General features: G+C 49.2%; 1 protein-coding gene across 1 annotated transcript in view; it reads left to right on the top strand.

Annotated features, from left to right (window-relative positions):
• LOC127930072 (SH3 and multiple ankyrin repeat domains protein 1-like) overlaps positions 1–13,850 on the top strand; it is a 117,999-nt gene that overhangs the window by 69,757 nt on the left and 34,392 nt on the right. The window contains exons 4-11 of the mRNA XM_052519171.1: positions 677–748; positions 1,220–1,328; positions 2,122–2,276; positions 2,682–2,849; positions 9,662–9,778; positions 9,896–9,973; positions 10,808–10,874; positions 11,161–11,333. Coding sequence (XP_052375131.1) covers positions 677–748; positions 1,220–1,328; positions 2,122–2,276; positions 2,682–2,849; positions 9,662–9,778; positions 9,896–9,973; positions 10,808–10,874; positions 11,161–11,333 — 939 coding nt within the window. The remainder of the gene's footprint in view (positions 1–676; positions 749–1,219; positions 1,329–2,121; positions 2,277–2,681; positions 2,850–9,661; positions 9,779–9,895; positions 9,974–10,807; positions 10,875–11,160; positions 11,334–13,850) is intronic.

Genomic DNA, 13,850 nt, shown 5'->3' with positions numbered 1-13,850 from the left:
GGTTACTCTGTAAGGTTACTCTGTGGGCTACTCTCACTCTGTGGGTTACTCTGTACGGTTACTCTGTGGGCTACTCTCACTCTATGGGTTACTCTGTAAGGTTACTCTGTGGGCTACTCTCACTCTGTGGGTTACTCTGTAAGGTTACTCTGTGGGCTACTCTCACTCTGTGGGTTACTCTGTAAGGTTACTCTGTGGGCTACTCTCACTCTGTGGCTGGAAACTAGTGTAAACCTGTGCCGTTTCTTTCTTTTTATATTTTTTCGTTGAGAGAGGAGGACGAGGAGAAGGATGGAAGTTATGGGTAAACTTGATAAAGCATCATTTTGCAATACATCTGCAGGCTCCATCATGTGGATCTAGGCCAAAAGCTGAGAGAATTGAGGACAAAAGGCCTTCTAGTCAGGATTTAACTCTCTCTCCTCTCTCTCTCTCTGTCTGTCTGTCTGTCTGTCTGTCTGTCTGTCTGTCTGTCTGTCTGTCTGTCTGTCTGTCTGTCTGTCTGTCTGTCTGTCTGTCTGTCTCTGTCTGTCTGTTTGTCTGTCTGTCTGTCTGTCTGTCTGTCTGTCTGTCTGTCTGTCTCTCTCTCTCTCTCTCTCTCTCTCTCTCTCTCTCTCTCTCTCTCTCTCTCTCTCTCTCTCTCTGTCTCTGTCTCTCTCTGTCTCTCTCTCTCTAGTTTCGTTACAAGACCAGAGTGTACAAACAGACCAATCTAGATGAGAAACAGCTGGCTAAACTGCACACTAAGGTACTGGTGGTCTGTTTCAAAGGGTGTGGCACAGTGTGAATTGTAGGTGTAAGTGTGTGTAGCATGCATTGGTGCAGTATGAAGGTGTATGTGTGTGCATACTTATGCGTGGGTGTGTGCACTCTTTGCGTGTCAGTGTGTGTACACGCCTTGTGTGTGTGTGTGAGTGGGACTGCACACTGTCTGTCTGCAGTTACAGGCCCTTGGGGCAGCCCTCCACTGTTAGCTGTGCTGTGCTTTGTGTGGCAGACAACTCCAGTATTAATGTGTCAACTCTGCTCTCTGTGGAACGCAGTGCTGGCACACTCTTAGAAAAAAGTGTTCCAAATGGTTCTTCGGCATTCCCTATTGGAGAACCCTTCTTGGTTCCAGGTAGGGTTCTTCAAAGGGTTCTCCTATGGGGACAGCCAAAGAACACTTTTAGGTTCTGCAGTCCCCTCATCTCTCTCTATCCCCTCATGCATCTCATAGGCCAGTCTGAAGAAGTTCATGGACTATATCCAAAGTGGCTCTGTGGACAAGATGGCCAAGTTCTTGGACAAAGGGCTTGACCCCAACTACCAGGACCCTGACACGGGAGGTGAGACGCTGTCAGATGTTGTCCGCTGCCAGGGTGACCTCTCCTCAGTCAGTTAGCACCAATCAGCCATTTAGTCGGTCTGTCTGTCTGTCTGTCTGTCTGTCTGTCTGTCTGTCTGTCTGTCTGTCTGTCTGTCTGTCTGTCTGTCTGTCTGTCTGTCTGTCTGAAATCCTTCTTAGTGACCCATAACATTTGTGGGGCATATGGCCACTGTATATTTAGCATCCTAGAGATCATTTCCAGACCCTTCAGCCATACAACCTGTCATCTAGCTAGCAAACTGTTCATATCCAAGTTGAATTAGCTAACAGCCAAGATAGCTGTGGGAGCTATGGCTAATGGCTGTCCTCTGTAACCTCGACCTGAAAACCCCCAATACTCTCTCCAACTCTGAATCACACTTACCCAAAGCTCTATCTAACACTTAAATATGATTATAATAAGCAAAGTAGACAGTTAGTTTGTGTCTCATTTAAGAGCCAGATAATATAACGAGGTGGGAGACAGGCAGCTACTGTTAGCAGTTTTGGGTGTGCTGCAACAGTCCTCTCACACAACAGAGCCTGCTGTCGCTGGGAGTGTGAAGTGCACTTCCACCTGGCAACACCAGGGGGCAGCAGAGAGCTCTACATCTGCCACTATCAGATAAGGGATACCGTACTACTACAGTAGACTAGAGTGACATGATGCTTGATGTTCATGTCATAACTCCATGGCCCCACTCCTGTCTGCCTGATTAAATATATGAGCCCCTCCGTCACTCCATTGCTCCATCTCTCTCTCTCCTCTGTAGAAACCCCCCTGACGTTGGCGGTGCAATGTGAGCCGGGGGGAGGGGAGGCCATACGGGGGCTGGTGCTGGGAGGGGCTCATCTTGATTTCAGGTCCAAGGACGGACTCACACCTCTACACAAGGCTGTCCGCAGCCACTGCCACACAGCCTTGCTGGTAAACACACACACACACACACCTCCTTACACTCACATCCATGGATTAAAGGAGCATGTATGGATCCACTGTGCATAGTGTCTTGTATTGAGATACAGTCATGATGTTCTTATAATGATATCGCATATGTTATAGTGATATTCAGCTAATTGTTTAATACACTCTTAGAAAAAAGGGTTCCAAAAGTTTTTTTGGGCTGTCCCCATAGGAGAACCCTTTTGGGTTCCATGTAGAACACTCTTTGGAAAGGGTGCTACAAGGGATTCAAACGGGTTCTATCTGGAACCAAAAGGGTTATTTAGAGGGTTCTCCTACGGGGACAGCCGAAGAAACCTTTTAGGTTCTAGATAGCACCTTTTTTTCTAAGAGTGTAAGTATGTGTGTCTACCTGGTGTGTCCCTATAGACCTTGCTGTCTCTGGGTGCGTCTCCAGACTATAAGGACCGGCGGGGGCTGACTCCGCTCTACCACACTGTGCTGACAGGAGGCGACACCTCCTGCTGTGAGACCCTGCTCCACCACCGCGCCAAGCTGGGCGTCAGGGACGAGAACGGCTGGGATGAGACACACCAGGTAGGTTGAGGTGTAGGTGTGTGTAGGTGTGTGTTTCTGTGGGGTTTAGTCTGTGTTCAAGTGTCAATGTCCATTAGCATTTCACGGTGTTTGTGTGTATATAGGTTTGTGTGTGTGTGTGTGTATTTGTGTTAATGTCAGTGTGTAAATGTCATCTCTATATTTATGTTATCCATTCATGTCATGGTACGCCTCCCTTACCCTGATGAGTCTCTCCTACTACTCACCACCCTGTACCCTCTAACCCATGATGAGGCCCATCTCTCATCTCCCTGTACCCTCTAACCCATGATGAGGCCCATCTCTCATCTCCCTGTCCCCTCTTCCCATGATGAGGCCCGTCTCTCACCCCCCTGTACCCTCTAACCCATGATGAGGCCCATCTCTCATCTCCCTGTACCTTCTAACCCATGATGAGGCCGTCTCTCACCCCCCTGTACCCTCTAACCCATGATGAGGCCCATCTCTCACCTCCCTGTACCCTCTAACCCATGATGAGGCCTGTCTCTCATCTCCATGTACCTTCTAACCCATGATGAGGCCCGTCTCTCATCCACATTTACCCTCCAACCCATGATGAGGCCGTCTCTCATCTCCCTGTACCCTCTAACCCATGATGAGGCCCATCTCTCACCCCCCTGTACCCTCTAACCCATGATGAGGCCTGTCTCTCATCTCCATGTACCTTCTAACCCATGATGAGGCCCGTCTCTCATCCACATTTACCCTCCAACCCATGATGAGGCCGTCTCTCATCTCCCTGTACCCTCTAACCCATGATGAGGCCCGTCTCTCATCCACATTTACCCTCCAACCCATGATGAGGCCGTCTCTCATCTCCCTGTACCCTCTAACCCATGATGAGGTCCATCTCTCACCCCCCTGTACCCTCTAACCCATGATGAGGCCCATCTCTCACCCCCCTGTACCCTCTAACCCATGATGAGGCCGTCTCTCACCTCCCTGTACCCTCTAACCCATGATGAGGCCGTCTCTCACCCCCCTGTACCCTCTAACCCATGATGAGGCCGTCTCTCATCCCCCTGTACCCTCTAACCCATGATGAGGCCGTCTCTCACCCCCCTGTACCCTCTAACCCATGATGAGGCCGTCTCTCACCCCCCTGTACCCTCTAACCCATGATGAGGCCGTCTCTCATCTCCCTGTACCTTCTAACCTATGATGAGGCCGTCTCTCACCCCCCTGTACCCTCTAACCCATGATGAGGCCCGTCTCTCACCCCCCTGTACCCTCTAACCCATGATGAGGCCGTCTCTCATCTCCCTGTACCCTCTAACCCATGACGAGACCCGTCTCTCATCTCCCTGTACCTTCTAACCCATGATGAGGCCCGTCTCTCACCTCCCTGTACCCTCTAACCCATGATGAGGCCGTCTCTCACCCCCCTGTACCCTCTAACCCATGATGAGGCCGTCTCTCAACTCCCCGTACCCTCTAACCCATGATGAGGCCCATCTCTCATCTCCCTGTACCCTCTAACCCATGATGAGGCCCGTCTCTCACCTCCCTGTACCCTCTAACCCATGATGAGGCCCGTCTCTCACCTCCCTGTACCCTCTAACCCATGATGAGGCCCGTCTCTCACCTCCCTGTACCCTCTAACCCATGATGAGGCCCGTCTCTCATCTCCCTGTACCCTCTAACCCATGATGAGGCCGTCTCTCACCTCCCTGTACCCTCTAACCCATGATGAGGCCCGTCTCTCACCTCCCTGTACCCTCTAACCCATGATGAGGCCCGTCTCTCATCTCCCTGTACCCTCTAACCCATGATGAGGCCGTCTCTCACCTCCCTGTACCCTCTAACCCATGATGAGGCCGTCTCTCACCTCCCTGTACCTTCTAACCTATGATGAGGCCGTCTCTCACCCCCCTGTACCCTCTAACCCATGATGAGGCCCGTCTCTCACCCCCTGTACCCTCTAACCCATGATGAGGCCCGTCTCTCACCCCCCTGTACCGTCTAACCCATGATGAGGCCCGTCTCTCATCTCCCTGTACCCTCTAACCCATGATGAGGCCGTCTCTCACCCCCCTGTACCGTCTAACCCATGATGAGGCCATCTCTCATCTCCCTGTACCCTCTAACCCATGATGAGGCCGTCTCTCACCCCCCTGTACCCTCTAACCCATGATGAGGCCCGTCTCTCACCCCCCTGTACCGTCTAACCCATGATGAGGCCGTCTCTCATCTCCCTGTACCCTCTAACCCATGACGAGGCCCGTCTCTCATCTCCCTGTACCCTCTAACCCATGATGAGGCCCGTCTCTCACCTCCCTGTACCCTCTAACCCATGATGAGGCCGTCTCTCACCCCCCTGTACCCTCTAACCCATGATGAGGCCGTCTCTCACCTCCCTGTACCCTCTAACCCATGATGAGGCCCGTCTCTCATCTCCCTGTACCCTCTAACCCATGATGAGGCCCGTCTCTCACCTCCCTGTACCCTCTAACCCATGATGAGGCCCGTCTCTCACCTCCCTGTACCCTCTAACCCATGATGAGGCCCGTATCTCACCTCCCTGTACCCTCTAACCCATGATGAGGCCCGTCTCTCATCTCCCTGTACCCTCTAACCCATGATGAGGCCGTCTCTCACCTCCCTGTACCCTCTAACCCATGATGAGGCCGTCTCTCACCTCCCTGTACCCTCTGACCCATGATGAGGCCGTCTCTCACCCCCCTGTACCCTCTAACCCATGATGAGGCCCGTCTCTCACCTCCCTGTACCCTCTAACCCATGATGAGGCCGTCTCTCACCTCCCTGTACCCTCTAACCCATGATGAGGCCGTCTCTCACCTCCCTGTACCCTCTAACCCATGATGAGGCCGTCTCTCACCTCCCCGTACCTTCTAACCTATGATGAGGCCGTCTCTCACCCCCCTGTACCCTCTAACCCATGATGAGGCCCGTCTCTCACCCCCCTGTACCCTCTAACCCATGATGAGGCCCGTCTCTCACCCCCCTGTACCGTCTAACCCATGATGAGGCCCGTCTCTCATCTCCCTGTACCCTCTAACCCATGATGAGGCCGTCTCTCACCCCCTGTACCGTCTAACCCATGATGAGGCCGTCTCTCACCCCCCTGTACCGTCTAACCCATGATGAGGCCGTCTCTCATCTCCCTGTACCCTCTAACCCATGACGAGGCCCGTCTCTCATCTCCCTGTACCCTCTAACCCATGATGAGGCCCGTCTCTCACCTCCCTGTACCCTCTAACCCATGATGAGGCCGTCTCTCACCTCCCTGTACCCTCTAACCCATGATGAGGCCCGTCTCTCATCTCCCTGTACCCTCTAACCCATGATGAGGCCCGTCTCTCACCTCCCTGTACCCTCTAACCCATGATGAGGCCCGTCTCTCACCTCCCTGTACCCTCTAACCCATGATGAGGCCCGTATCTCACCTCCCTGTACCCTCTAACCCATGATGAGGCCGTCTCTCACCTCGCTGTACCCTCTAACCCATGATGAGGCCGTCTTTCACCCCCCTGTACCCTCTAACCCATGATGAGGCCCGTCTCTCACCTCCCTGTACCCTCTAACCCATGATGAGGCCCGTCTCTCATCTCCCTGTACCCTCTAACCCATGATGAGGCCGTCTCTCACCCCCCTGTACCCTCTAACCCATGATGAGGCCCGTCTCTCACCTCCCTGTACCCTCTAACCCATGATGAGGCCATCTCTCACCTCCCTGTACCCTCTAACCCATGATGAGGCCGTCTCTCACCTCGCTGTACCCTCTAACCCATGATGAGGCCGTCTTTCACCCCCCTGTACCCTCTAACCCATGATGAGGCCCGTCTCTCACCTCCCTGTACCCTCTAACCCATGATGAGGCCATCTCTCACCTCCCTGTACCCTCTAACCCATGATGAGGCCCGTCTCTCACCCCCCTGTACCCTCTAACCCATGATGAGGCCCATCTCTCACCTCCCTGTACCCTCTAACCCATGATGAGGCCCATCTCTCACCTCCCTGTACCCTCTAACCCATGATGAGGCCCGTCTCTCACCTCCCTGTACCCTCTAACCCATGATGAGGCCCGTCTCTCACCTCCCTGTACCCTCTAACCCATGATGAGGCCGTCTCTCACCTCCCTGTACCCTCTAACCCATGATGAGGCCCGTCTCTCACCTCCCTGTACCCTCTAACCCATGATGAGGCCGTCTCTCACCTCCCTGTACCTTCTAACCTATGATGAGGCCGTCTCTCACCCCCTGTACCCTCTAACCCATGATGAGGCCCGTCTCTCACCCCTGTACCCTCTAACCCATGATGAGGCCCGTCTCTCACCCCCCTGTACCGTCTAACCCATGATGAGGCCGTCTCTCATCTCCCTGTACCCTCTAACCCATGATGAGGCCGTCTCTCACCCCCTGTACCGTCTAACCCATGATGAGGCCGTCTCTCACCCCCTGTACCGTCTAACCCATGATGAGGCCGTCTATCATCTCCCTGTACCCTCTAACCCATGACGAGGCCCGTCTCTCACCTCCCTGTACCCTCTAACCCATGATGAGGCCCGTCTCTCACCTCCCTGTACCCTCTAACCCATGATGAGGCCGTCTCTCACCTCCCTGTACCCTCTAACCCATGATGAGGCCCGTCTCTCATCTCCCTGTACCCTCTAACCCATGATGAGGCCCGTCTCTCACCTCCCTGTACCCTCTAACCCATGATGAGGCCCGTCTCTCACCTCCCTGTACCCTCTAACCCATGATGAGGCCCGTATCTCACCTCCCTGTACCCTCTAACCCATGATGAGGCCCGTCTCTCATCTCCCTGTACCCTCTAACCCATGATGAGGCCGTCTCTCACCTCCCTGTACCCTCTAACCCATGATGAGGCCGTCTCTCACCTCCCTGTACCCTCTGACCCATGATGAGGCCGTCTCTCACCCCCCTGTACCCTCTAACCCATGATGAGGCCCGTCTCTCACCTCCCTGTACCCTCTAACCCATGATGAGGCCATCTCTCACCTCCCTGTACCCTCTAACCCATGATGAGGCCGTCTCTCACCTCGCTGTACCCTCTAACCCATGATGAGGCCGTCTTTCACCCCCCTGTACCCTCTAACCCATGATGAGGCCCGTCTCTCACCTCCCTGTACCCTCTAACCCATGATGAGGCCATCTCTCACCTCCCTGTACCCTCTAACCCATGATGAGGCCCGTCTCTCACCCCCCTGTACACTCTAACCCATGATGAGGCCCATCTCTCACCTCCCTGTACCCTCTAACCCATGATGAGGCCCATCTCTCACCTCCCTGTCCCTTTAACCCATGATGAGGCCGTCTCTCACCCCCCTGTACCCTCTAACCCATGATGAGGCCGTCTCTCACCCCCCTGTACCGTCTAACCCATGATGAGGCCCGTCTCTCACCCCCCTGTACCTTCTAACCCATGATGAGGCCGTCTCTCATCTCCCTGTACCCTCTAACCCATGATGAGGCCCGAATCTCATCTCCCTGTACCCTCTAACCCATGATGAGGCCCGTCTCTCATCTCCCTGTACCCTCTAACCCATGATGAGGCCAGTCTCTCATCTCCCTGTACCCTCTAACCCATGATGAGGCCCGTCTCTCACCTCCCTGTACCCTCTAACCCATGATGAGGCCGTCTCTCACCCCCCTGTACCCTCTAACCCATGATGAGGCCCGTCTCTCATCTCCCTGTACCCTCTAACCCATGATGAGGCCCGTCTCTCATCTCCCTGTACCCTCTAACCCATGATGAGGCCCATCTCTCATCTCCCTGTACCCTCTAACCCATGATGAGGCCCATCTCTCATCTCCCTGTCCCCTCTTCCCATGATGAGGCCCGTCTCTCATCCACATTTACCCTCTAACCCATGATGAGGCCCGTCTCTCATCCACATTTACCCTCTAACCCATGATGAGGCCCGTCTCTCATCTCCCTGTACCCTCTAACCCATGATGAGGCCCATCTCTCATCTCCCTGTACCGTCTAACCCATGATGAGGCCCGTCTCTCATCCCCCTTTACCCTCTAACCCATGATGAGGCCCGTCTCTCATCTCCCTGTACCCTCTAACCCATGATGAGGCCCGTCTCTCATCTCCCTGTACCCTCTAACCCATGATGAGGCCCGTCTCTCATCTCCCTGTACCCTCTAACCCATGATGAGGCCGTCTCTCACCCCCCTGTGCCCTCTAACCTATGATGAGGCCCGTCTCTCATCTCCCTGTACCCTCTAACCCATGATGAGGCCCGTCTCTCACCTCCCTGTCCCCTCTAACCCATGATGAGGCCCGTCTCTCATCCCCCTGTCACTCCATAGCTCAGGTATGAAGAGGACAGCAGATAGAACCCTGGAGACACACAGGTACTGTACTAACTTCCCCTCCATTTCAACATTCTTTTCATCCTTTCATCATTATGTCTGTGTGTATTTGTGCTGTTGTCGTTGAGCGTTGTTGTTGTGTATCTATGTGCGTATCTATGTGTGAATGGCTCGGCAAGTGTGTATTCTCGCTGTTTTCTGATGTGTGTGTTGTTCCTGTTTCTCTCTCTCTTTTTGACAATGTATAACCCCCCCTCTTTTCTTTTCTTTACCTCTGATCGCCTGATCACCGCCCCTCTCTCTCTTTCTATTTCTCTTTCCCCACCTCTCTCCCTCTCTCTTTCTCTCGCTCTCTCTCACTCTCTCTACCCCCCATCTCTCTATTTCTCCCCACCTTTCCCGCTCTCTGTCCCCACACCTCTCTGTCCCCACACCTCTCTGTCCCCCCACCTCTCTCTCTCTGTGCTCACTCTGCTCTGATCCCAGGCCTGTCAGAATGGCAACGCCCAGCATCTGGAGCACCTTCTTTTTTACGGGGCAGACTCCACTTCCCAGAATGCCTCAGGAAACACTGCCTTGCACGTTTGTGCTTTATACAACAAGGTAGTGCTCTCTAGTAGTGTCATAAACAAACATCAAATAAAGATGACTTTGTAGTTTTGTAATCCAGTATTACAGTTATTCGCTGCTAATTGATTGACATGTATTTTGGCCATACAGGACAGCTGTGCACGAATTCTACTTTACAGGGGAGCCAATAAAGACACAAAGAATAACAGTGGGCAGAACCCATTTCAGGTGATTATACAATACATGGCTGGGCTAATGGAATGATGTATTTGTATGTACATTGCTTGGATAGGGTTGTGTGTGATGAAGTTACTAAAGCAGAAAATGCTATTGGATGAGATGTACCAGTGTTAGTGATATTGTTCTGTGACGTGTACGAGGGTCCACGGTGGGACAATTCTGTCTGACCCCTTGAGCTGGGTTCTCATACTCTGTGCTCCTTACAAAAGGCCAGCTGAGACAAGGAATATGTGCATAGTGTGTGTGGAGGGTGCTGTGAGAACTGTCCCTTACACTGCTAGTGTTTGTGTGTGTGTGTGTGTGTGTGTGTGTGTGTGTGTGTGTGTGTGTGTGTGTGTGTGTGTGTGTGTGTGGAGGGTCCTGTGAGAACTGTCCTTACACTGCTAGTGTGTTGTGTGTGTGTGTGTGTGTGTGTGTGTGTGTGTGTGTGTGTGTGTGTGTGTGTGTGTGTGTGTGTGTGTGTGTGTGTGTGTGTGTGTGTGTGTGTGTGTGTGTGTGTGTGTGTGTGTGTGTGGGTGCTGTGAGAACTGTCCCTTACACTGCTAGTGTGTGTGTGTGTGTGTGTGTGTGTGTGTGTGTGTGTGTGTGTGTGTGTGTGTGTGTGTGTGTGTGTGTGTGTGTGTGTGTGTGTGTGTGTGTGGAGGGTGCTGTGAGAACTGTCCCTCACACTGCTAGTGTGTGTGTGTGTGTGTGTGTGTGTGTGTGTGTGTGTGTGTGTGTGTGTGTGTGTGTGTGTGTGTGTGTGTGTGTGTGTGTGTGTGTGTGTGTGTGTGGAGGGTGCTGTGAGAACTGTCCCTTACACTGCTAGCGTCTGTGTTTCAGGTGGCTGTCATGTCCGGCCATTTTGAACTAGGAGAGATTATCAAAAACCACCGGGACACATATGTAGGTACGTTCTGAACTGTGTCTGTGTCTAGGAGTTCATGCTCTATGAACGTATGTGACAGTATGTGAGAGTGGTTCGGCATTTAAAGAAACATGTGTTTCTTTAAAAACAACGTTGTGCGTACACACATTATATTTATTACATTATTTTGTATGCGTGCCAATCAAACTGGGATATTTCCTGTCCCTGCTATCTGAATGAGTGCTGCAAGTGAACTAAACATGACTAGTTTAAACCTCTCTGTCTGTCTTTTTTTCTCTCTCTCTCTTTCCTTATCACACTCTCTCAGTACCTTTTCTTGAGTCTCCCAAATACGCCCCTCAGAGGCGAGAGAGTGCACCGCGCACCCTGGCGCTGCCCCACCCTCACCCCTTCCTGCGTGCCAACAGTGATAACAGTATGAACCTGCCTGACTGGATGGCACTGCCCAATACACCAGGCTCCAACATAGTGTCTGTACAGGTAGAGGAAGGAACCTAGCACCTGGACACCTAGTCTGGGAGAACTACTGTACTGTTTCACATCATGTATCATGTAATGTAGCTATGTAGTACATCACTAATATACTGTAGTACATCACCAATATACTGTAGTACATCACTAATATACTGTAGTACATCACCAATATACTGTAGTACATCACCAATATACTGTAGTACATCACTAATATACTGTAGTACATCACCAATATACTGTAGTACATCACCAATATACTGTAGTACATCACCAATATACTGTAGTACATCACCAATATACTGTAGTACATCACTAATATATATATGTAGTACATCACTGTAGTACAATATACTGTAGTACATCACTAATATACTGTAGTACATCACCAATATACTGTAGTACATCACTAATATACTGTAGTACATCACTAATATACTGTAGTACATCACCAATATACTGTAGTACATCACCAATATACTGTAGTACATCACCAATATACTGTAGTACATCACTAATATACTGTAGTACATCACCAATATACTGTAGTACATCACCAATATACTGTAGTACATCACCAATATACTGTAGTACATCACCAATATACTGTAGTACATCACCAATATACTGTAGTACATCACCTATATATGTAGTACATCACCAATATACTGTAGTACATCACCAATATACTGTAGTACATCACCAATATACTGTAGTACATCACCAATATACTGTAGTACATCACCAATATACTGTAGTACATCACCAATATACTGTAGTACATCACCAATATACTGTAGTACATCACCAATATACTGTAGTACATCACCAATATACTGTAGTACATCACCTATATACTGTAGTACATCACCAATATACTGTAGTACATCACCAATATACTGTAGTACATCACCAATATATAGTACATATACTGTAGTACATCACCAATATACTGTAGTACATCACCAATATACTGTAGTGCATCACCAATATACTGTAGTACATCACCAATATACTGTAGTACATCACTAATATACTGTAGTACATCACTAATATACTGTAGTACATCACCAATATACTGTAGTACATCACCAATATACTGTAGTACATCACCTATATATGTAGTACATCACCAATATGCTGTAGTACATCACCTATATACTGTAGTGCATCACCAATATACTGTAGTACATCACCAATATACTGTAGTACATCACTAATATACTGTAGTACATCACCAATATACTGTAGTACATCACCAATATACTGTAGTACATCACCAATATACTGTAGTACATCACCTATATATGTAGTACATCACCAATATACTGTAGTACATCACCTATATACTGTAGTGCATCACGAATATACTGTAGTACATCACTAATATACTGTAGTACATCACCAATATACTGTAGTACATCACCTATATATGTAGTACATCACCAATATACTGTAGTAGATCACCTATATACTGTAGTACATCACCAATATACTGTAGTACATCACTAATATACTGTAGTACATCACCAATGTACTGTAGTACATCACCTATATACTGTAGTGCATCACCAATATACTGTAGTACATCACCTATATACTGTAGTGCATCACCAATATACTGTAGTACATCACCAATATACTGTAGTACATCACCTATATATGTAGTACATCACCAATATACTGTAGTACATCACCAATATACTGTAGTACATCACCTATATACTGTAGTGCATCACCAATATACTGTAGTGCATCACTTATATACTGTAGTACATCACCAATATACTGTAGTACATCACCGATATACTGTAGTACATCACCTATATACTGTAGTGCATCACCAATATACTGTAGTACATCACCAATATACTGTAGTACATCACCTATATATGTAGTACATCACCAATATACTGTAGTACATCACCAATATGCTGTAGTACATCACCTATATAATGTAGTGCATCACCAATATACTGTAGTGCATCACTTATATACTGTAGTACATCACCAATATACTGTAGTACATCACCGATATACTGTAGTACATCACCTATATACTGTAGTGCATCACCAATATACTGTAGTACATCACCAATATACTGTAGTACATCACCTATATATGTAGTACATCACCAATATACTGTAGTACATCACCAATATACTGTAGTGCATCACCAATATACTGTAGTACATCACCAATATACTGTAGTACATCACTAATATACTGTAGTACATCACTAATATACTGTAGTACATCACCAATATACTGTAGTACATCACCAATATACTGTAGTACATCACCTATATATGTAGTACATCACCAATATACTGTAGTACATCACCAATATACTGTAGTACATCACCTATATACTGTAGTGCATCACCAATATACGGTAGTACATCACCAATATACTGTAGTACATCACTAATATACTGTAGTACATCACCAATATACTGTAGTACATCACCAATATACTGTAGTACATCACCTATATACTGTAGTGCATCACCAATATACGGTAG

The sequence above is a fragment of the Oncorhynchus keta genome, chromosome 5 (genome assembly GCF_023373465.1).
Source record: "Oncorhynchus keta strain PuntledgeMale-10-30-2019 chromosome 5, Oket_V2, whole genome shotgun sequence".
NCBI classification, from domain to species: domain Eukaryota; kingdom Metazoa; phylum Chordata; class Actinopteri; order Salmoniformes; family Salmonidae; genus Oncorhynchus; species Oncorhynchus keta.
This window is presented reverse-complemented; position numbering and strand designations above follow the sequence as displayed.